This window comes from Microcaecilia unicolor, chromosome 1, assembly GCF_901765095.1.
Source record: "Microcaecilia unicolor chromosome 1, aMicUni1.1, whole genome shotgun sequence".
Classification (NCBI taxonomy): Eukaryota; Metazoa; Chordata; class Amphibia; order Gymnophiona; family Siphonopidae; genus Microcaecilia; species Microcaecilia unicolor.
Window position 1 is genome coordinate 42,596,552 of NC_044031.1, and position 23,025 is coordinate 42,619,576.

The 23,025-nt window shown below is 50.0% G+C and overlaps 1 protein-coding gene across 1 annotated transcript in view; it reads left to right on the forward strand.

Annotated features, from left to right (window-relative positions):
• The first annotated feature begins 7,237 nt into the window (after positions 1-7,237).
• Positions 7,238-23,025, forward strand: part of LOC115465784 (zinc finger protein 2 homolog) — a 144,736-nt gene continuing 128,948 nt past the window's right edge. The window contains exon 1 of the mRNA XM_030196516.1: positions 7,238-7,607. Coding sequence (XP_030052376.1) covers positions 7,407-7,607 — 201 coding nt within the window. The 5' untranslated portion in view covers positions 7,238-7,406. The remainder of the gene's footprint in view (positions 7,608-23,025) is intronic.

The window sequence follows — 23,025 nt, forward strand, 5'->3', positions numbered from 1 at the left end:
AGCTCAGCATGGAAAAGCACTCAGTGAGGGAGAATTTATTAAAGAAACTCTCCTAAGATGTGCACCAGTTCTATTTCATGATATGCAGAATAAAGATGCAATTATTAAGAGAATATCTGAGTTACCAGGAAATTTGGAGTGCCTGGATCCGATTACCAGACACTTTTAGCACCCTGAAAAATATAGCAATGGCTTTACTCACAATTTTTCCCTCTACGTAGTTTTGTGAAACCTTATTCTCAGCGTTAAATAATATCAAAACCAACAAAAGAAACAGATTGAAAGATGAAGTTAGTAGTGCTTGCTTGGGCATGAAGTGTACAAAATACCAACCTTCAATTGAAGATTTAGCCAATGAAATTCAGCAACAAAAAAGTCACTAATAGGCAGATTAGTTAAAGAATTCCCCCTCCCCCTCACTTATCTTAGTTCACGGCACCCCACACAAGTTAAATAATATCAAGACCAACAAAAGAAACCGACTGACAGATGAACAAAGAAGTCACTAAGCAGGTAAGTTAAATAAATAGGTTTTGGTTTATTAAGGTAAAATTATGTATAATCATACCTGATAATTTTCTTTCCATTAATCATAGCTGATCAATCCATAGACTGGTGGGTTGTGTCCATCTACCAGCAGGTGGAGATAGAGAGCAAACTTTTGCCTCCCTATATGTGGTCATGTGCTGCCGGAAACTCCTCAGTATGTCGATATCAAAGCTCCATCCGCAGGACTCAGCACTTAGAGAATTACACCCACGAAGGGACACTCTGCCCAGCTCACCACCGCCGAAACGGGGGAGGGGAATTAACCCAGCTCATCCCCACACAAGTGGGGGAGGGGAATCCGTCCAGCTCATCCCCGCGGAGCGGGGGAGGGACACCACACCCGCCGATGCGGGGGGATCTGGCTTATCCTGCAACCGCAACCGCGGGAGGAGCTGACTGACCCGAACACCGCCGAAGCGGGAGGGGTACAAAGCTGCCCTACAGCCGCACGAAGCGGGAGGGAGTGCCGGCAGAATTTTAAGTCTCAATCCAGCCCCGTAAAACGGAGGGGAGAGGAATGCAGCAGCTCACTGCAACACAAACTCGTCTTAACTCTTGAAGAATCCAAGTGAAAAAACTTGAACACGAAGTCTTTCTGAAGTAACTGAAGACTAAACTTGAACCTGAAATGCAACCAGAATAAAAACAGTACAGATATCTGGGAGGGGCTATGGATTGATCAGCTATGATTAATGGAAAGAAAATTATCAGGTATGATTATACATAATTTTACCTTCCATATCATCAAGCTGATCAATCCATAGACTGGTGGGATGTACCGAAGCAGTACTCACCCAGGGCGGGACATTGAAATCCCTGACCTCAACACTGAAGCTCCAAACCGGGCCTCCGCCCGTGCAGCCACAGTCAAACGGTAATGCTTGGAGAATGTATGAGCCGAAGCCCAAGTTGCCGCCTTGCATATCTCTTCCAAGGAGACGGATCCGGCCTCTGCCATCGAGGTCGCCTGAGCTCTCGTGGAGTGAGCCTTCAGCTGGATAGGCGGCACCTTCCCCGCGGCCACATAAGCCGCTGCAATGGCTTCCTTGACCCATCTTGCCACTGTAGGCTTAGCAGCCTGCAGACCCTTCCGAGGACCTGCAAACAGGACAAACAGATGATCCGATTTCCGGAAATCATTGGTCACTTCCAAGTATCTGATGATGACTCGTCTCACATCCAGATATTTAAGAGCAGAGTACTCCTCTGGGTAATCCTCCCTACGAAAGGAAGGGAGACATAGCTGCTGATTCACATGGAAGCGAGAAACAATCTTGGGCAGGAAGGAAGGCACTGTGCGAATAGTCACTCCTGCCTCAGTGAACTGTAGAAAAGGCTCTCGACATGAGAGCGCCTGGAGCTCGGAAACTCTTCTGGCTGAAGTGATAGCCACCAAAAAGACTGCTTTCAACGTCAGGTCTTTCAGAGATGCCCTTGACAAGGGTTCAAACGGCGGCTTCTGCAATGCTCTTAGCACCAGGTTGAGATTCCACGCAGGCACCACTGAGTGCAGAGGAGGGCGCAGGTGATTAACCCCCTTGAGAAAGCGCACCACATCTGGCTGCGAAGCCAGGGAAGCACCCTTCAGGCGGCCCCTGAAGCAAGCCAGAGCCGCTACCTGGACCTTAAGGGAACTGAGCGACAGGCCTTTGTCCAGACCTTCTTGCAGGAACGCCAACACTGAAGAAATTGGAGCAGTGAAAGGAGAAAGAGAGCCTGCTTCACACCACGCTGCAAAGATACGCCAAACCCTGGCGTAAGCAGTAGAAGTAGAGCGTTTCCTCGCTCTCAGCATAGTGGCGATGACCTTGTCTGAGAAGCCCTTCTTCCTCAGACGCTGCCGCTCAATAGCCAGGCCGTAAGACCAAAGGGGGAGGGATCCTCCATCACCACGGGACCCTGATGTAACAGGCCCTGCTCCACTGGCAGCCGCAGAGGATCGTCGACTGAGAGCCTGATCAAGTCCGCATACCAGGGACGTCTGGGCCAATCCGGACCCACCAGGATTATCCTGCCGGGATGCTTTGCCACCCAGTCTAGCACCCTGCCCAACATGGGCCAGGGCGGGAACACATAGAGAAGCTCCTGTGTCGGCCATTGTTGGAGAAGAGCATCTACTCCCAGGGATCGAGGGTCCCGTCCTCTGCTGAAGAAGTGCGGCACTTGGCAATTGGCCGATGACGCCATCAGATCTAGGCTCGGCTGGCCCCAGCGCTTCATGATGTCCAAGAACGCCTGAGCAGATAGCTGCCACTCTCCGGGCTCCAAGGTATGGCGACTGAGAAAGTCCGCCTTGACATTCATGACTCCGGCAATGTGGGTCGCTGAAAGCTGCTCCAGGTTCGCTTCCGCCCACTGGCATAGACTCATAGCCTCCTTGGCTAGAGGGGCGCTCTTGGTACCTCCCTGGCGGTTGACATAGGCCACAGCCGTGGCATTGTCCGACAGGACCCGTACAGGCTTGAACACCAGTACCGGGATGAACTCCAAAAGCGCCAACCGAATGGCTCTGAGTTCCAGGAGGTTGATAGACCACTTCGCCTCTGCAGGAGACCAGAGCCCCTGCGCTGTCCTTCCCAAGCAGTGGGCTCCCCAGCCCGACAACGAGGCGTCCGTCGTGACGACAATCCACTCTGGGGTCACCAGAGGCATTCCCGCAGACAACTTGTCTGTCTGCATCCACCAGCTCAGCGCCTTGCGCACTGCTGGATCCAAGGGAAGACGCACCGCATAATCCTCCGACATCGGAGTCCAGCGCTGCAGCAGAGAGTGTTGTAGTGGTCTCATATGAGCCCTGGCCCAGGGCACTACTTCCATCGTGGCCGTCATAGAGCCCAACAGCTGCACATAGTCCCAAGCCCGAAGAGGAGAGGCTACTAGGAACTGGTCCACCTGAGCCTGAAGCTTGACAATCCGATTGTCTGGCAGGAACACTCTGCCCACTTGGGTGTCGAAACGAACTCCCAGATACTCCAGGGACTGAGTCGGGCGCAGCTGGCTCTTCTCCCAGTTGATGATCCATCCCAGGGAGCTCAAAAGAGCAACTACCCGGTCCACAGCTTTGCCGCACTCTGCATAAGAGGGGGCTCGGATCAACCAGTCGTCCAGATAAGGATGGACTTGTACTCCTTCCTTTCGCAGGAAGGCCGCTATGACCACCATTACTTTGGAAAAGGTCCGCGGAGCAGTAGCCAACCCGAACGGGAGGGCTCTGAACTGGAAGTGTCGTCCCAGGACTGCAAAACGCAGAAAGCGTTGATGAGGAGGCCAGATGGGAATATGCAGGTACGCTTCCTTGATGTCCAAGGATGCCAGGTACTCCCCTGCCTTCACTGCCGCTATAACAGAGCGGAGAGTCTCCATGCGAAAGTGCCGCACTTTCAAGGCCCGATTGACCCCTTTGAGGTCGAGGATAGGCCGGACAGAACCTCCTTTCTTTGGTACCACAAAGTAAATGGAGTAACGCCCCTTGCCAAGCTGACTTTCTGGCACCGGAACGACCGCACCCAGGCGGATCAGATTGTCCAAAGTCTGCTGCACTGCCACAGCTTTGACCGGAGACTTGCAGGGAGAGAGTACAAACCCGTCTCTTAAGGGTCGGCAGAACTCTAGCTTGTAGCCGTCTCTGATGACTTCCAGCACCCAAGCGTCTGAAGTTATTGTGGTCCACTCGCCCAGAAACGAGGACAGCCGTCCTCCAATCTGCACTGGGGCGTGGACCAATACCCCGTCATTGGGCACGAGACCCTGGGGAGGACCGGAGGGAGCACCTCCGGGACGGCGGTCTCTGCGAAAGGAATGCTGCTTGGGGGAGAAATTCCTCTTAAAGGAAGAGGGGGCAGAAGAACCCGACCTGCCCGGGCGGTACCGACGGGCTTCCTGAAACCGTCCTCTGGAGGTACCGGGACGAGCACTAGCCTGAGCCCTGACCTCTGGTAACTTCTTGCCCTTAGACGTGCCGAGATCGGTCACGATTTTGTCCAGCTCGACCCCAAAGAGCAGCTTGCCTTTAAAAGGCAATCTAGCCAGGCGGGATTTAGAGGCGTGGTCAGCAGACCAATGTTTCAGCCAAAGCCACCGCCGCGCAGAGACTGTCTGAGCCATGCCTTTAGCTGAGGCTCTCAAGACATCATACAGCAAGTCTGCCAAATAGGCTAAGCCCGATTCCAGGGCCGGCCAATCAGCCCTCAAGGAATGATCCGAGGGGGAAGCCCGCTGCACCATAGTCAGGCACGCCCTGGCCACATAGGAGCCGCAAACTGAGGCCTGCAAACTTAAAGCAGCCGCCTCAAAGGACGACCTTAAGGCCGCCTCCAATCTTCTGTCTTGGGCGTCTTTTAGGGCCGTGCCACCTTCCACCGGCAATGCCGTTTTCTTAGTCACCGCAGTGATTAAAGAATCCACGGTAGGCTACAGATAGGCCTCACGTTCACTCACAGCCAAAGGATAGAGGCGGGACATAGCCCTAGCCACTTTAAGGCTCGCTTCTGGGACATCCCATTGAGCTGAAATTAAGGTGTGCATGGCATCATGCACGTGGAAGGTTCTAGGCGGGCGCTTCGTCCCCAGCATAATGGCAGAGCCAACAGGGGCTGAGGGAGAGACGTCCTCCGGAGAGGATATCTTCAAAGTGTCCATGGCCTGTAACAACAGGTTGGGCAAATCCTCTGGGCGAAAAAGCCGCGCTGCAGAGGGGTCATCCGCTCCATCCGAGCGGGGATCCGTCTCCTCCAAGGAATCCGCAAAGGACCGTTGGGAGACCTCAGACACGCTGCCCTCATCTACATCGGAGGAGACAAATTCCTCCAAGGCCTGGGAATCAACCCGAGGGCGTTTACCTCTGGGAACCTCAACCTCTTTACCAGACGAGGGAGCGGGGGCAGCGTTGTGCATGAGGAAGGCCTGATGCAGCAGCAAAACAAACTCGGGGGAGAAACCCCCCAGACTGTGCACTTCCGCAGCCTGGGCAACAGCCCTAGGCGCGCTCTCAACCGGCGCTCGCAACAGCGGGGGAGAGACATGCTGCGCATCCAAAATGGCGTCCGGCGCGAAACTCTGCGAAGGAGCCGCGCGGGAAGAACGGCTCTTAACTTTAGCCGCTTCTGTGCCGTCGCCCAAATTAAGGGCGTTCATGGCATTAATGTCTCCAACCTCAAGGGCGGCCCAAGAAGAAGCCGTCCGAGCCGCGTGGCCGGCCAAGATGGCGGAGGCGAGGAGCGGGGGATGGGCGTTTATGGCGGGAAAAACCGCCACGCCGGAGGAAGGACCGGGACGGACATTCATCGGTCGCGAAACTGTCACCCAACAAGGGCGAATCAGGCTTTAAGACCCCCGCATCCCCTCTAGAAGCGCTCAAGCGACCCGGGGAGCGACCCTTTGCGCCCTCGCCCTCCGACGCCATGTGCCACGAGGAGAAGAATCGGGGAACCCCCGCCCGCTATAAAAAGGTAAAATTACCTGCTGTCCGCTCCGAGTTGTAACGACCTGGTGTCTCAGTGAGTAGCTGCAATAGACGCTTAAATAAACGTCGAAATAAACGCCTTTAAGGCCGTTCAAAAATTTTTTTTTTTTTTTTAACGGAGCCAGCAGGAGGGGGGAGAAAAGGAGGGACCTGGCACCACCAGGTTTGCACTTGCTCAAAAGAGCCCTCAACCCCAGGCACTCAACAAAACCTAAAAATTAGGCTTGGAGGCCTAGCCAGAGCTGCTGCTGTGTGTGACCACCACCTGCTGAGATAGAGAACATACTGAGGAGTTTCCGGCAGCACATGACCACATATAGGGAGGCAAAAGTTTGCTCTCTATCTCCACCTGCTGGTAGATGGACACAACCCACCAGTCTATGGATTGATCAGCTTGATGATATGGAAATACAGTTATATATTACAATTATACATTTTTGTTATTTAAACTATAAATATCGCGAAATTATGGTTTTTTTCTCGAAGTGACACACCACCCGAGTTATGCTCGGTTTTTTGGCGAATTTTGACACACCAAGCTCAAAAGGTTGCCCATCACTGGTTTAGGTAGAAATCCATCATCAAGTGCACTCTATTAAGGAGTATCCCAAGAAACACTACTCACACCTAGTGGCCACCCATATTAGCTCTGGGCCCACCCAAAATGTCAGGTCTGGCTAGCCACTGGTTCGACTCTGACCCTTACACTGCTCGGTGGTGGTCTCCGTAGATGGGACCATCCATTTTCGTGCAGCTGAAAATCTAGGTATGCCTTATTCAGCAGGAAATAACCGGGGACTACTGGGCAAGTCACTTAACCCTCCATTGCCCCAGGTACAAATAAGTACCTCTATATGTAAGCCGCATTGAGCCTGCCGTGAGTGGGACAGCGCGGGGTACAAATGTAACAAAACAAAAAAAAAACCCAGGGGGGCCGACAGGTCACTTTCAAATGCTTCAGCAGCCCTAAATTAAACTACTTAGCTTTTAGCTAATACTATAGCAGTTAGCTCTTTTTGCTATGGGTATAGTTTACCCGAGTCCATCGCTTATCCGTATTGAGGCGCTTTGCGTACTTACTTTTGTTATCACCAAAGCTCACGGGTTTCAACTTTGAATATTTACCCACGTGACTATCACTGGCAAAAAAAAAAAAACAACCAACTAGGCAGCCCTCCCCTCCTGCCCCTGCCTTACTTAGCCTGACCCAGAGGAAGTCTAGTCTACATAACCGGCGGCAACGTATTAGAGCCAAACCCTTTTCTGTACGTCCACGTTTTAATGTTTTTTCAACAAGCAGCTGGAATCATTTACCACCAACACTACTGCCGCTAGCTAGCTGAACTTGCTCCACCACACACACACACACACAAAAGTGAAGCCGGGGCGAGTTGCCATGGTGAGGAATGGTGGCAGGAGGCGGGCGCGGGGGAGAGCTGGAAGGAGGGGAATGACGGTTACGGCTCGAGGAGGCAGGACACGCGCCGCTACTGGTGTGACCGACGCTCCGTACTCTCCATTCTTCTCCCCATCTCGTCTCGTTCTGGAGAGATCTGACGAGCAGGCCTGCAGTATGTCGAGCACTACTCTCAAGAAGGTAAGGCGCTTTCTTACTGCCTTTTGTTTTAGCCTCACCGGCGCCTTTTTTTTTCCTCCCGCGCGCATAGCTTCTACTGTTTCCTCCGTGTTTTGTTGTTACGACGATGTTAGTCACATTTTTGTCGACAGTTTTGGTGTACTATGTCCAGGCCGCGGGGACGGGGTGAGCTGTGAGGGGCGGGATGAATTAGGCTCTTCACGACATTTTAAAACCAGAAGAAAAAAAAAAACCGAGAGAAAAGGAGGTTGAAGTAAATTAACTGCTCATTGAAGTTTGTTTATTTTGTCTCATTTGGGAAGGAGATACTAGCTTTTGTTCCCGCGGGAATTATGGTCTAGAGGATGAGTTCAGTCAAAAACACTTTAGCGGTAAAAGTGCAAAGATTAGTACAGGGCAGAATTCTAAAATATAGTTTATGTGGTCCGATATTTTCACGTGTTGTGCCTTTTTCAGTGCCTTCAGCTGAAACCGTTCCGTACTCTCTGGTTTAATGGCGCCTCTGCAAAGGGAGTCTATTCTGAGAGATGCTCGGGTCAGAATTATTAAAAAAAAAAAAAAAAAACCTACCCTGATCTTGCAGTACAATTTACCAAATTTTGACTAATTTGCTTGCTACCACATTTGCTTATTTCCGATCTGACGAAGAAGGGCAACCTTCGAAAGCTAATCAAGAAATGTATTAAGTTATGTCCAATAAAAAAGGTATCCTCTTATTTTCTTTTCCATGTTTTATTTTGTTTGATTTCTACTGATAACCAAATTTTGACCAGCGCTGCTCCCTGCTTGAGAGTATGGTAAAAAGAACAGCAGGGAGAATCTGAGCAATTTAGAATAAAAATGTGTGTGTGGAGGGGGGGGGTGTAAAGTTTTGTTTCACGAGTTCAGCCATGCATGCAAAAACGGGAAACGGTGCAAATGGGAATAAAGAGCGTCGCGAGTACTGCACCTGGTTGCCTGTGATGGCAGGTAAGGTAAACTATATTCACGTGTTCATACATTCTCTAGCAGAAGTTTCCTAAACTTTTGTGACACACTTGCATATGTAATTGAGGCAGTCCTGGAAATAGGAGATAATTTCTTGATAATTTAGATTCTGTCTTATAAGGAATTCTGATCTCTGCTTATTTTAAAATGTTTTATTCTGTTTAATTTTTAATGCTTTCTTTTAATAAGTTCTATTTCTCCCTGTAAAATATCTTTTCAATTCAGTGTTACATCTTTGTCTGACTTTTCAAGTGAGATTTTCTACAGTTTAAGAGGTCATCTGGTTTCAATTATCCACATTCCTAGCTAGTTGTGTATGAAGCTAAAGGTCAGGAAAAGTCAACTCTTTTCCTTGATTGATTATAGCTAAGTGTAGGACTGGCCCCTTAATGAATGCCCCGAGGGGTTTAAGTTATGAGCTAACTGGGAATCTGATTATGTGAATAATAAAACAGAGGATTGAGTTTGTTAATATGGGTTGTAGCTTGAGACCTATCCACTGGAATGGTGATGGGCCAAGTTACACGGCTTTAACCTGCTTAGAAGCCCTGACTAGGCCTGAAAGCCCACCAATGGCCTCATAGATGAGAACCTGCAAAAGCAGGCCTGCATGATGAGTCTTAACAAAATCTGGTACAACTGTCAAATTGAACATAGCATCTAAGATGTAGAAATAATGGACAAAAATGGATAAAGTTTGGTCTAAAATGGAGTTTGTCTTTCTATGAGATGGCACACAGATCATAAGATGATGTGAAACTGATATGTGATATTTTGGTAACAAGAAAAACAAGTTGTTGACAATAACGGAAATTGCAAAATAACTTGCAATAGCTAAAACGGAAAGGAGAGGTGGGTACAAATGGGCACCTGCCGGAAAGGAAAGTATGATTCAGAGGTTGTGCAATATTAAGAAAAAAAAGGGTCTTGCCATTGACTTGCATAGAGACCTGCGCCTATAAAAGAGATGAGATTTTGGCAGATCGTTGGAACTTTTCCCCAACGCCTTGGAAGCAGCAACGCTCTGTCCAGTTGTACCCAGAATCTGTCCGATGTCTGTACCTGACTGAAGTCCCTATTTGGGGGGTAAGAATAAATGAGTAATTCTTTCACTAACTGGTTTCAGTCTTTATTTCAATCTATTTTCTCTCATTCACCTATTTCACTGAATACCACCCACATACACACAAATTAGATTCTCTCTCTCACTTACATAGATTAAATATGGGAACATAAATGGCCAAGGATTCACTTAGATCCAGATAGACAGAAAGCCGTGGTAATGGGGATTAGATTTGAACTGCACCTTCTGATGCCTCCCCAGCGTCGATACCCATGGCAAGGGGTGTCACTGGAATTTAGGGAGGCGGTTAAGAAGATCTTAGAAGAACAAAGCCTCTGTAGACCTCCATGTGGAAGGACCCCACGGGAGTCTATAGAGGGGTAAATAAAACAAGTTATTGGTAAAATAATAGAATCTGAGAATTTAATAATAATAAAATGCAGGAGATAGGTGCCGCATTGTCTAGTTTGAGAGGCCCCAGGTCGTAGGTCAGTTTAAGAAATATTTGAAACCTGTGTAACTGATTATTTTAAGTAATGTGTAGAGATAATTAGTTCAAGACAGGGTAATCAATCTATTCCTTACCATCTGGTGAGAAGGTGGAGGCTAGAGGGGTTTAGAACCATATATAAATGAGAACAGAAGCAGCTTACGGGAGAGAAGAGACAAGACACAGAGAGCCAAGAGAAGGAGAGGGTTAGCGCTGATGTCCTACTTTGTTTGCTGGCAAATAAAGAAGACTTTTCTCTCATTCTGGTGTGTGGTATTTGACTCCTGAAGTACCATAGATTCTGCTAACAATAGTGGTAATTTGTGCATCATAATAGTGCACATTTTATTATAGTTGGAAGAATTGAGTTTTTAAGGCTGTTTACCTGTGCTACAGACTACCTGAAAATTGCTCATCCAAAGCCTGGTTGAGCTCATTCTGCACCTGGGAAGGGTATTCAGAATTGCACCCTCCTTATTATACTTGAACTCACTTTAGTTGTGTGGGAAGTTTTATGGAGCAGCAACTCTGGGTCTCCAGAGTGTTAGAAATGGGTTCTAGATAACCTGAGTGGAGGAGTGGCCTAGTGGTTAGGGTGGTGGACTTTGGTCCTGGGGAACTGAGGAACTTCGTTCGATTCCCGGCACAGGCAGCTCCTTGTGACTTTGGGCAAGTCACTTAACTCTCCATTGCCCGCCGCATTGAGCCTGCCATGAGTGGGAAAGCGCGGGGTACAAATGTAACAAACAAATATAAAGAAAGAACTTCAAAAACAAATTGGTGAAGCAAGTCTTAATTTATTATTTCAAAATGCAAGAATGGGTGTCTGTTATATTAGGATATATTTACCGCATTTTTTAAGGAATTAATTCAAGGTGGTGTACAGTAAGAATAGATCAAACATGAGCAGGAGGCAATTAAAGCAGTAAAAATATTCGGTCAACAATACAAAGTATGGCATGGTATTCTACTTGCAATGACAACACAATATGTACTAGAACATTATAATTGGCAGTGAAGGGTAAGGCAAAGTTACATAAGTACATAAGTAATGCCACACTGGGAAAAGACCAAAGGTCCATTGAGCCCAGCATCCTGTCCACGACAGCAGCCAATCCAGGCCAAGGGCACCTGGCGAGCTTCCCAAACGTACAGACATTCTATACATGTTATTCCCGGAATTGTGGATTTTTCCCAAGTCCATTTAGTAGCGGTTTATGGACTTGTCCTTTAGGAAACCGTCTAACCCTTTTTTAAACTCTGCCAAGCTAACCGCCTTCACCACGTTCTCCGGTAACGAATTCGAGTTTAATTACACGTTGGGTGAAGAAAACCTTTCTCCGATTTGTTTTAAATTTACTACACTGTAGTTTCATCGCATGCCTCCTAGTATTTTTGGAAAGCGTGAACAGATGCTTCACATCCACCTGTTCCACTCCACTCATTATTTTATATACCTCTATCATGTCTCCCCTCAGCCGTCTCTTCTCCAAGCTGAGAAGCCCTAGCCTCCTTAGTCTTTCTTCATAGGGAAGTCATCCCGTCCCCGCTATCATTTTAGTCGCCTTTCGCTGCAGCTTTTCCAATTCTACTATATCTTTCTTGAGATGCGACGACCAGAATTGAACACAGTACTCAAGGTGCGGTAGTACCATGGAGCGATGTAACGGCATTATAACATCCTCACACCTGTTTTCCATACCTTTCCTAATAATACCCAACATTCTATTCGCTTTCCTAGCCGCAGCAGCACACTGAGCAGAAGGTTTCAATGTATTATCGACGACGACACCCAGATCCCTTTCTTGGTCCGTAACTCCTAACGTGGAACCTTGCATGACGTAGCTATAATTCGGGTTCTTTTTTCCCCACATGCATCACCTTGCACTTGCTCACATTAAACGTCATCTGCCATTTAGCCGCCCAGTCTCCCAGTCTCGTAAGGTCCTTCTGTAATTTTTCACAATCCTGTCGTGAGTTAACGAGTTTGAATAACTTTGTATCATCAGCAAATTTAATTACCTCGCTAGTTACTCCCATCTCTAAATCATTTATAAATATATTGAAAAGCAGAGACCCCGGAGGAACCCCACTAACTACCCTTCTCCATTGTGAATACTGCCCATTCCATAGCGTCCCACAGATCAATCCAGAGACTAGTGGGTTATGTCCCTCCACCAGCAGATGGAGATAGAACTTCAGAGACTTCCTATATGTGGACCTGTGCATCCACCTTAGCCTCAGTATTCTCTTTATCTCAGCAGATGGATGGACGTATCCTGTGCAGCTCTCTGGATTGGGCGTTGCTCCTAGCCTGTTCCCTCAGGATTAGTTGAGCCAGGGAGTCGTGGCTAGGTTGAGCCAGTTTGGGGTACACCTGGTGGTGCCAGGTCTCTTCCCCCCCCCCCCCCCCCCCCCCCCCCAAATCCCTGCCTTCGGGCTTCTGAGGAATTATTGGAGCGGATTTTTCCTCATGAAAGTATTCACAGTCACTCCTGCCTCTTTAAAAACAAAAACCTCAGACAGCAGCTTTGCTCTAAAGTCAGGATTGTTACAGTGAGTATTGCTTTTAATTTCTTTCGGCAGTTTTATCACCCCTGTGGCAGGAGCTTGTTTCTCCTGGCAAGCAGTTTTCTGGTTGGTTTTTATTTCCGTTTTCTCGGTGCTCGCTTCTTTTACGGGTTGCTGTCCGTTTCTGAGGACACCACGTTTTTGGCGGGCTCGGGAGCGGATGGCGGTATGGCGGCGCCATTTTGAGCTGTGGGGTGAGGCCGAACAGTTCAACTTTGCGCTTCTATTATTTGAGTGTTGCGCTGCGATTACTTTCGGGAGACTCTCGAGAGCAATTTGATTAGGTTCAGCTCTGCTTGACCGCGCTTCCGTTGGCCCCGGCATGTGTGCTGCGGGGCATGGTCAGGTAGGCACTTTCCCTTGGTTGCAGTTTTCTTTTCAGGCAGTTGCGGCTCAGCTCAGGTTTTGTGTGCTGACATACACCTCTTACGGGTGCTGGTTTCTTCGGAGCTTTCCCTGATTTGGAAGGTCTGCTTCGTCTCCCGTTTTAGCGCCTGAGTTTCCGGCGGTAAGGACAGCGTTTTATAGCAGTGCGGGCCATTGGCTCTTTTCTGTTATTTGTTTGCAGGCTGCTTCCCAGACTCAATTTTTCTACGTGAGGTTGGCTATATTAGGCTTTGGTTAGGGCAGGGACTTCTCTACCTGCTCGGGGAGCAGTGTGCGGGCTTGACCTAGGTATTTTGCTTATTTTACCCTGGTACGTTTAATTTGCCTTCTGCTACTACTAAGGTTTCTTCTCAGAGTCTGCTGGGTCCCTTGATGCTACTGTTAGCTCCATGGGCCTGGAAGACTAGCTCCCTTCGGGTTACTGGCCTCGTTCAGGGTAATTTTGCCTGTTCGTTTGTCTCTATGAACTGGCTATATATAGCTTTAGGCTTGAGGGGTCAGTTTTCAATCTGCGTCTCTGGCTCTTGGCTGCCTAGCTGTGAATGTTAAGTAGTAGTAGGTTAGAGTGGTCAATTCAGATCTCTTTAAGCTTTTCTTTTCTTTAGTTTTAGTGGTCCATGGCATGCCTTAGGCAGTTTGTGTGCTGGGAGTCTAGTACCGTCTTACAGCGGCAGTTCCTATGTCATTTTGCATCTCTGGTGCTCCGTGGCAGAGCCTGTGAATGTTTTTCTTAGTCTCTGGGCGTTCCGCCGTTGCTGCTTCAACCTTTGGAGGTTGAGCTTTGTTTTGGGTCTGGGAGGTCATCTGTTTTCCCTCGGACCTTCTCTGGTCCGAGCTTTGAGACTTGCCGCGTCTCTCAGCAGTTGAGAATTGCGTCCTCTGCGGAGGCCTACTGGATTCTGACCTATCTTCAGCTGTGGGGTTCTGCTCTGTCTTTGGAAGTGGACGCCTGCTCTGGCGTCGGTCGTGGAGGCCGGCTTCGGCTTGGATGAGGAGGCCTACTCTGGTTTCAGGTGTGGTGCCCTGTCCCAGCTTAGGACGTGGCGTCCAAACTCGGCTTAGAGCGTGCAGCCCTGTTGTGACTTAGGGCGTGGAGCCTGAACTTGGCCTAGGGCTTGGAGCCCTGGCTCGGCTTGGAGCGTGGAGCTCTGGCCCGGCTTGGGGCGTGGAGCCCTGGCCTGTCTTGGGGTGTGGAGCTTTGCTCCGTTTTAGGATGTGGAGTCCTGTTCCGTCTTCGGACGTTGAACTCAGCTCCGTCTTCGGACATTGAACTCAGCTCCGTCTTCGGACGGCGGGCCCTACTCCGGCTTCAGGCGTGGTTCCCAGCTCCGTCTCCGGGCGTGGACCCCGGCTCCGTTTCTGGGCATGGGCCTCTGCGCCGTCGCCCGTCTTGGGGTCCTGCTCCGTCTCCGACGTGGGGCCTTGTCCCGTCTCCGGGCGTGGAGGCCCTGCTCCAGCTTCGGGCGTGGAGGCTCTGCTCCGTCTTCGCACGTGGTGACCGGCATCGTTTTGTTTTCTCTGGTCCGGTTTCATCTTCGGGCTCGGACCTATCCTTTATAGTTCTACTTCGGCCGTGGGGCTCGGGTCCGTCTTTGATTGTGGAGTCTGGATTGGGCTTCGGACTTGAAGTCCGGATTCGGCTTTGGGCGTGGAGCCCAGTTCTGGCTTCGGATGTAGACCCCGGAGTCAACTTCGGATGTGGAGCCCAGCTACGTCTCTGGCCGTCTGGGCATGAGGCCTGGAGCCACGTTTGGTTTCCAGGATGTCAGGAGAGTTGGCCTTTCTCTATGTTCAGTTGGATAGTCAATCCCGTTGTCATCTGCGAGGTGTTTGGGTCTACCCTGTCCCAGTTGTGGAGCTTGTTTCAGAGTAGCTCCAGCCTTGGGTGGGACTTCCTCCCGGGACAGCTCCGGATGCCGAATCTTGTCCTGTTTTCAGGCAACTTCGATTGCTGGATCTTCCTTTGTCTCAGGACGGATCTGTACATCGCGCTTTCATTCTGTTCAGTCAGTTTGGCTCATGGAGACTTCTTCGTCTCAGGTCAGCTACGGGAGCCGAGCCTTGCTCATCATCTGGGGAAGGGGCGTTTGATCTAAGTCTGCAGCTGGGAGTTGCTGTCAGGCAGTGCCCTGGTTGGGCTGACGATGTCTGCCCCTGGCAGGTCATAATTTTTGCCCTTTTGTTTGGAGGGGCGGGCTCTGTTCTGTCTGCGCAGCCCAGTTTTCCTCTCTGGCAGTCGAGGTGCGCCTGTCGGGATCGACCTTTCCTCTTGTCACAGGTTTGGCTAGGCTTGCTAGGGAACTGGTTTGTTCCCCGCTCCTTTGGGGGCTATTAACGGTATGTGGCCGTGGGGGCTGCTCCGGTTTTCGGTTCTTTTCCTTCGTCTGTTGCCGGCGAGGAGCTTCAGCCTCCACGGTGTGATATGGCTCTTTGGCTGGACTTGGGCAGTGCCTCGTCTCCGCAGGTTGTTCAGAAGTTGGTCTCTGCCATTCCTCCAGGCTTCCTTTCGGGGGGGGGGGGGGGGGGGGGGTTGGAGGCTAGCATGTAGCTTTTGTCTCCTTTGGTCAAGAGTGGAGTCTGGACACACTTCTAGGTGTGGGTGTATCTTTCTGCCCTGTTCCTCTTCTGATCTGTCTCTTTCTTTATCTGTTCAGCTGGCTTATTTTTCGGCCACACAGATCTTCCCTTGAACATTTTCAGGGGTTCGGAATCTGGATTTCCTGGGGTCAGCTTTCCAGGGGTGGATGACCTTGGGCTCTTTGCGAGTAGGCTCCTTACCTCTTTCGGATGTTTTTTGGTCCGGCTGTGGTGAGTTTTGGCTGGCTAGCCTGGCTCCTTTCCAGGGGACTGAACCTTCTTCGCTCGGATAGCCTTTACTCCGGGTTGCTTAGTCTGCCTATTTTTCTAGTGGTCACCTTCTGTACCAGCTCTGGATACTGAATACTGGACTTCGTCCGGCGGTGGAGTTTCGGGCACTTCAGTCGGTTCGGATGATTATTGGCCGCTAGGCCTCCTTCATGATGGCGGTCATGGCTGATCGAGTTTTGTTGGTGGATGACTGCCTCGGTCGGGTTTCCCCTGTGATAGGTGGCTGAGGCGTTCTTCCTCGGGGGGAGTTCGATGTTCTGATCCTTGGGGGCTGGAATTTTCTGGATTTTTCTGGATTTGGTGGCAGGGGTCTTCCCTTGGGCTGCCTCTCTTCTGAAGTTGGACTTCAATGAAGTCTCTGGAGGCGGCTTCTGCGTTTGTGATTTCCCACCCAACTAGGGGACTGCTTTGGTACATCCCACTCGTCTCTGGATTGATCTGTGGGACGCTATGGAAGGTAAAATTATGTCTTACCTGATACTTTTCTTTCCATTAGTCCCAACAGATCAATCCAGAGTCCCGCCCTTCGATGGTTTTGGTTGTTGTAGGCTCCTTGTAAAACAATGATGCGTTTGGACTACAGTTGCATTTTGGAGATTTTCCTCCCGCAGGAGCGCTGGAGGAAGAGCCTTCATGGGCTTTATAGAGGCAGGAGTGGATTTTGTTTTGGATTTATTCTTTTGCTTTGGTATCAACAATACTGAGGCTAAGGTGGAGGCACAGGTCCACATATAGGAAGTCTCTGAAGTTCTCTCTATCTCCATCTGCTGGTGGAGGGACATAACCCACTCATCTCTGGATTGATCTGCTGGGACTAATGGGAAGAAAATTATCAGGTAAGACATAATTTTACCTTTAACCCCACTCTAACTATCCTTCAACCAGTGTTTAATTCACAATAGGACGTTTCCTCCTATCCCATGACCCTCCAATTTCCTCTGTAGCCTTTCATGAGGTACCTTGTCAAACACCTTTTGAAAATCCAGATACACAATATCAACCAGCTTCCCTTTGTCCACATGTTTGTTTACTCCTTCAAAGAATTGAAGTAAATTGGTCAGGCAAGATTTCCCCACACAACATATAGATGAGTAAGAAAGTAGGAAGAATTAGAAAGTAAGGTGATTGATTTGAAGAAAGTTGCACATGAGGTCGGAGAGATGGTTAAATATTATCTCAGCTAGGGTAGGAGTGGATAAACCTATCCCACTGCAGTATGTGCAGCCCAAGTCAATCCTTGTGTGTGTGAGTGAGACTAACAAGTTAGTTACTTCTTCCGTTAAAGACTTCTTCCGTTAAAGACTTGGTTGAAGAGCCAAGCTTTCACCTGCTTCCTGAAGTAGAGTAGTCTTGTGTTAAAGGGAGCCTTTCAGGCAATGCATTCCAGAGTGTGGGGGCTACTCAGGAGAAGGCTCACTTGCGGGTATCACATTGTGTATTGTCTTTTGGAGAGGGTGTAGTTAGTGAAAGTCATTGGGAGGACCTTTATTGTCCATGGTAGTGTGCGGAGGATCATCCTATTCTTCAGGAACTCAGGGCCATTTCCTTTCAGGGCCTTGAAGATCAGACACAGAGTTTTAAATTTAGCCCTGTATTGTACTGGTAGCCAATGAAGGTTTTTGCAAAAATGATGTGATGTGGTCACGTTTGCAACCTTCTATGAGTCTTGCTGCTGCATTCTGAATCAACTGGAGCTGGTACAGGCCCTTTGTAGTCAGACCATTGTATAGTGCATTGCAGTAATCTAGTCTTGATGTTACCATGGCATGCACAACTGGGATAAGATTTACCTTATCGATTTAAGCAGAGAGGCAGCATAGCTGTCACAAATAGTAGAAGCAGCTCTTGAAGGTTGCTTGCATTTGGGGAATCAGAGTAAGTGTTGAATCGAACTGTATTCTAAGGTTCCTGACTTGTGATTTGAGGGGGGAGTTCATACTTCCCAAATTGGATTTTGATGTCAAATATGTATCCACTTGTGTTAGGGACCCAGAGAAGCTTGGTTTTACTTGGGTTCAGGCAACGTTTGTTGTGTTTAGCCCATTCTTGAATTGATGTTAGACAAGTGATCAGTTTATTCAAGGCTGTAGGTAAGTCAGGTTCAATGGGTATGAGTAGGTGCACATCATCCGATTAGATGTAGAACTGAGTGTCCATTGACCGAATCAGTTCAGCTAGTGGCTTGAGGTAGATTTTGAATAAAATAAGTGACAGTATCGATCGTTGTGGTACCTGTCAGTGTCCATGGTGGTGATGAGTTGCTGCCAATCATTATGGATTGCTGTCTGATAGGATCTGAACCAGGCAAGTACTGTTCCATTGATACCTGTTTCTGTCAGTTGTGCTAGCAAGATATCATGATCCACGGTGTCAAAAGCTGTTGAGAAATCTAGCAGTACTAACATTGAGGCAAATCCCTTGTCTCGGTTTCTGTGAAGATCTAGCAGGGATACGAGGACCGTTTCTGTTCCATAACCGGGTCTGAATCCAGATTGACATGGATCTAGCCAGTTACTCTTTTCTAGCCATTCATTAAGTTGAACACAGACTGTTCTACGAGTTTCCCTAGAAACGGGATGTTGGATACTGGCCTGTAACTTTCAAGCTTGTCCTGGTAAAGGTTGTTTTTTCTTCAGCAGAGGGCGAACCACTGCCCTTTTTAATGCTGTTGGTAATTGCCCATTAGAAAGAGAGGTGTTCACAATTTTTGTGGCGCCTTCTATAAGGCCCATTTCCTTGTCATCAAGCAGATGCAGCCATTACAGATGGGTTGTGTCCATCAGCCAGCAGAGGGAGATAGAGAGCACACTTTTTTCAGTGCCTCATACCAGCTTGCTCCACTGCCTCTCTTCAGTATTCTCTCTCTCCCCTAGCAGAGTGGCTGCAGCTTCTTCCAGCTTCTTCTAAAATCTGCCTGGCGGTTGCTCCTGTGCTTTTGCCAGTTGTTAGCAGGGGTGTTGGAGGCTATAGCAGCTTCATTTTAAAGGCACATAGGTTCGCCCTTTCCCTGCCTTACCCATACCTCTGTGGATGTGGACACATTGCTTAGCTTTCCCTGTCCTTCCCCACCAACAGTGGATGCAGGCACATAGGTTCGCCCTTTCCCTGCCTTTCCCACTCACCTGAGCTTCCGGAGTTCTATTTACCCCTGCTTTCCTCACAGCGTTAAAAAAAAAAAAAGCGCTTAGACGCTGGAACAGAGGTTTTTTCTTGCCTTTTTCTGTGGGACCGGAGCTGTGATACTCAGTCCAGTGAGGTAAGAGTGTTTTCTGACTCCTCTGGGGTGGGCCCGCGATCAGGGCGATTTTGGCGTGAACTGCCATTTTGAATTTTACCGCCATTTTTGGCGATGGCTGCAGAGACAGTAAAGCGCTGTTCCAAGTGTGGCAAGTGCAGATCAGCAGCGGGGCTCTGTAAATTGTGCTGTACAGACGTTAGAGCTGGCCCGAGCATGGCGAGGGACGATTCTTCGCGCTCTGAGCTGGCAGCGGGCGCCATTTTGAATTTACCACATGGCGCGACCTCCGCTGAGACGGAGAGTCCTGAGCCAGGGGGGAGGCCTCGGAGTGAGGCTGATATGGGAGCTACTAGCCCCGGCAGAGATCCGGGTGCCCAGGGTGAGTTTTTCTCCCCTGATTTTGTCTTATTAATGCATAAAGCATACATACTTAAAAGAGCTCTCCCACAAAGCTCGGCATGAGCCTCTTCTAATGCCCCCCCCCCCCCCCCCCCCCCGGTGGATTCTAGCCTGGGTATGCCCTCTGAGGCGTTATTCCCTGATAATTGGCAGAATATGAAGCGCAGAAGGGCTCATTCCCCTTCAGAGAGTGCTGCACCTCCATCCCCCCCCCCCCCCCCCGTGGTCGGGCTGCGAGGATTCGGAGGACTCTGGCAGGCCTTCATGGTCTGAGGAGAAGTCTGGTGCAGAAGTGACTCAGGATCTGGACGATCCCTCCGCGGTGAGGATTTTCCACCGTGATGAGCTGCTAGCGCTTATTTCTGATGCCCTGCAGGCTCTCTCTATTGAGGACCCTGCCAGTGGCACAGCCTCCTCTGTGAATCCTAGAATGGCTAGTACCAAAAAGCCTGCTCGAGCCTTTCCTTTGCATGACTCCATCCAAGAGCTTATGTCGGCTGAATGGGCTGACCCCGAGGGACCTTTGAAAGTTTCCAGGGCTATGGGGCAATTATACCCTCTGAGTGAGGAGCATATGGCTCGCTTTGCTATGCCTAAAGTGGATGCCCTAGTCACAGCTGTGACAAAGAGAACTACCCTCCCTGTTGAGGGAGGTGTTGCCCTGAAGGATATTCAAGACTGTAGACTGGAATCGGCACTTAAACGGTCATGTGAAATTGCAGGTCTCACTATTCGGGCGTCAGCATGCAGTTGTTATGCTGCTGGAGCCTGCCTGGCTTGGTTGCAACAGGCAGTGGAACAGCCCAGTGATGGAGCGGAGCCCTTTTCAGATGTGGCTCCGCGGATGGAGTCAGCCTTGTCCTTTCTTGCTGACGCCCTTTATGATGTTGTCAGAGCTTCGGCTAAACACATGGCAGTAGCAGTGGCGGCTCGCCGTCTTCTTTGGTTACGGCTTTGGGCGGCGGACATGGCCTCTAAGCAAAGGTTGGTGAAGTTGCCCTTTCAAAGCCTTCTCCTGTTTGGTGAGGAGTTGGAGAAAATTGTGAAGGGCCTGGGTGAGGCTAAACCCCAGCGCTTGCCCGAAGATAGGCCTCGGCCTTCCTCTAAGGGTGCGGCGGTCCACTCCTCTTACAGACCTCGCTTCCGTGAAGCTCGAAGGTACCGCCTGGGGCGTTCTGCTGGGTTCACTTCTCGTGTCCGTTTTCAGCAGAGGAACTCCTTTCGCTCGGACAAACGTTCCACAGCCACTGGCTCAAGGCCTGGAGTTCATGGGCGACCCTCTCAATGATGGTGCGCTGGCCCTCTCCTCGAGTCCTGTCATCGGAGGACGTCTTTCCCTCTTTGCCGAGGAGTGGGCCAACATTTTCTCAGATCAGTGGGTCTTGGACCTGGTCAGAGACGGTTACAGAATAGAATTCGACGCCCCTGTAAGAGACGTGTTTGTGGCGTCCCGATGCGGTTCTGCCGCTAAACGGGCGGCGGTAGAGGAGACTTTACAAGGTCTGATTCAGATAGGGGCTGTGTCCCCAGTACCTCCCGCCGAACACGGCTGCGGCCGCTACTCCATCTACTTTGTGGTGCTGCGAAAAGGAGGTTCTTTTCGCCCTATTCTGGACTTTAAAGAATTAAAGTCCCTGAGAGTGCGGCATTTTCACATAGAAACCCTGCGCTCCGTCATTGCGGCGGTACAGCCAGGAGAGTTTCTCACGTCTCTGGACCTGAAAGAAGCTTACTTGCACATTCCAATTTGGCCCCCGCACCAGAGGTTTCTGAGGTTTGCGGTGATGGGAATGCATTTCCAGTTCCGGGCCTTGCCTTTTGGCCTTGCCACAGCTCCCTGCACCTTTTCGAAGGTTATGGTGGTAGTAGCTGCCTTTCTAAGGCAGATCTGTGCCAAGTGGGGCAAGCCCATGATGGATCTAATGGCGACAAGCACCAATGCCAAAGCCCCGTGCTTCTTCAGCAGACGGAGAGATCCTCACGTGGCGGGGTTGGATGCCTTGGCTCAGCCCTGGCCTCCGGGCCTACTGTATGTGTTCCCTCCGTGGCCCTTGATAGGGCGAGTGCTCCTGTGGATCCAGGATAAGTGGTTCTCGTCGCCCCGGATTGGCCCAGGAGGCCTTGGTATGCGGACCTCCGACAGATGCTCGTAGAGGATCCCCTTCAGTTACCTCTGGTTCCCAACCTGTTGTCACAGGGTCCGGTGACCATGGAGGGCGCCGGCCCATTTGGTCTTATGGCCTGGCGATTGAGAGGCAGAGGCTATTCCAATAAAGTAATTACCACTCTCCTGCAAGCCCGGAAGCGTTCCATTTCCGTGGCTTATGCCAGGATTTGGTGCCAGTTTGAAGTCTGGTGTGCTTCCAGAGAGATCACACCCCTGCGGGCTCCTGTCTCGCCGATTCTGGACTTTTTGCAGGATGATGTTCAAAAAGGCTTGGCCTATAATTCCCTGCGGGTGCAAGTGGCAGCGTTGGCCTCCCTGCGTGGCAAGGTTGAAGGTGTGTCTTTAGCTGCTCATCCGGATGTGACACGGTTTCTTAGAGGGGTGCTTCGGCTCCGTCCTCCCGTGCGTGCACCTTGTCCAGCTTGGAACCTGGGGCTAGTGCTGAAGGCCCTTCAGGGTGCTCCCTTTGAACCGCTGCGGCGTGCTTCAGAGAAAGATTTGACACTGAAGGCCGTCTTGTTAGTGGCCATTACTTCGGCAAGACGGGTGTCAGAGCTCCAGGCGCTGTCCTGTAGAGACCCTTTTCTGCAGTTTTCAGAGTCCGGGGTCACGGTTCGGACCGTGCCTTCCTTCTTGCCTAAGGTGGTTTCAGCGTTTCACCTAAACCAACCTATTTTCTTGCCCTCCTTTGTCGAGGAGGAGTTTCCAGAATCTTTTGGGCAGTTGCACCTGTTGGGCAGGACTCTGCTGCAGTATCTGCGAGTTACTAACTCTTTCAGGACCTCTGATCATCTGTTTGTTTTGCTATCAGGTCCTCGCAGAGGGTCTCCGGCGTCTAAAGCCACTTTTGCCCGCTGGCTTAAAGAATCTCTTTTCAGCTTATTTGCTTGCTTGCCGGCCAGCCTCCGCCTGATGCCTTTAAGGCGCATTCCACTAGAGGAATTTCCTTTTCTTGGGCTGAAACTGGAGCACTCTCTCTTCAAGAGATTTGTAGTGCAGCAACATGGGCTTTTGCCCGACATTACAGGCTGGATGTGGCTGCCAGGAGGGACGCACATTTTGGAGCGCAAGTGCTGGCGCGTGGTGTGGCTTGTTCCCACCCTATCTAGGGATTGCTTTGATACATCCCATCTGTAATGGCTGCATCTGCTTGATGACAAGGAAGGGAAAATTAGGTTCTTACTGTGATAATTTTCTTTCCTTTAGTCATAGCAGATGCAGCCATGATCCCTCCCTGTCTGATGCTAT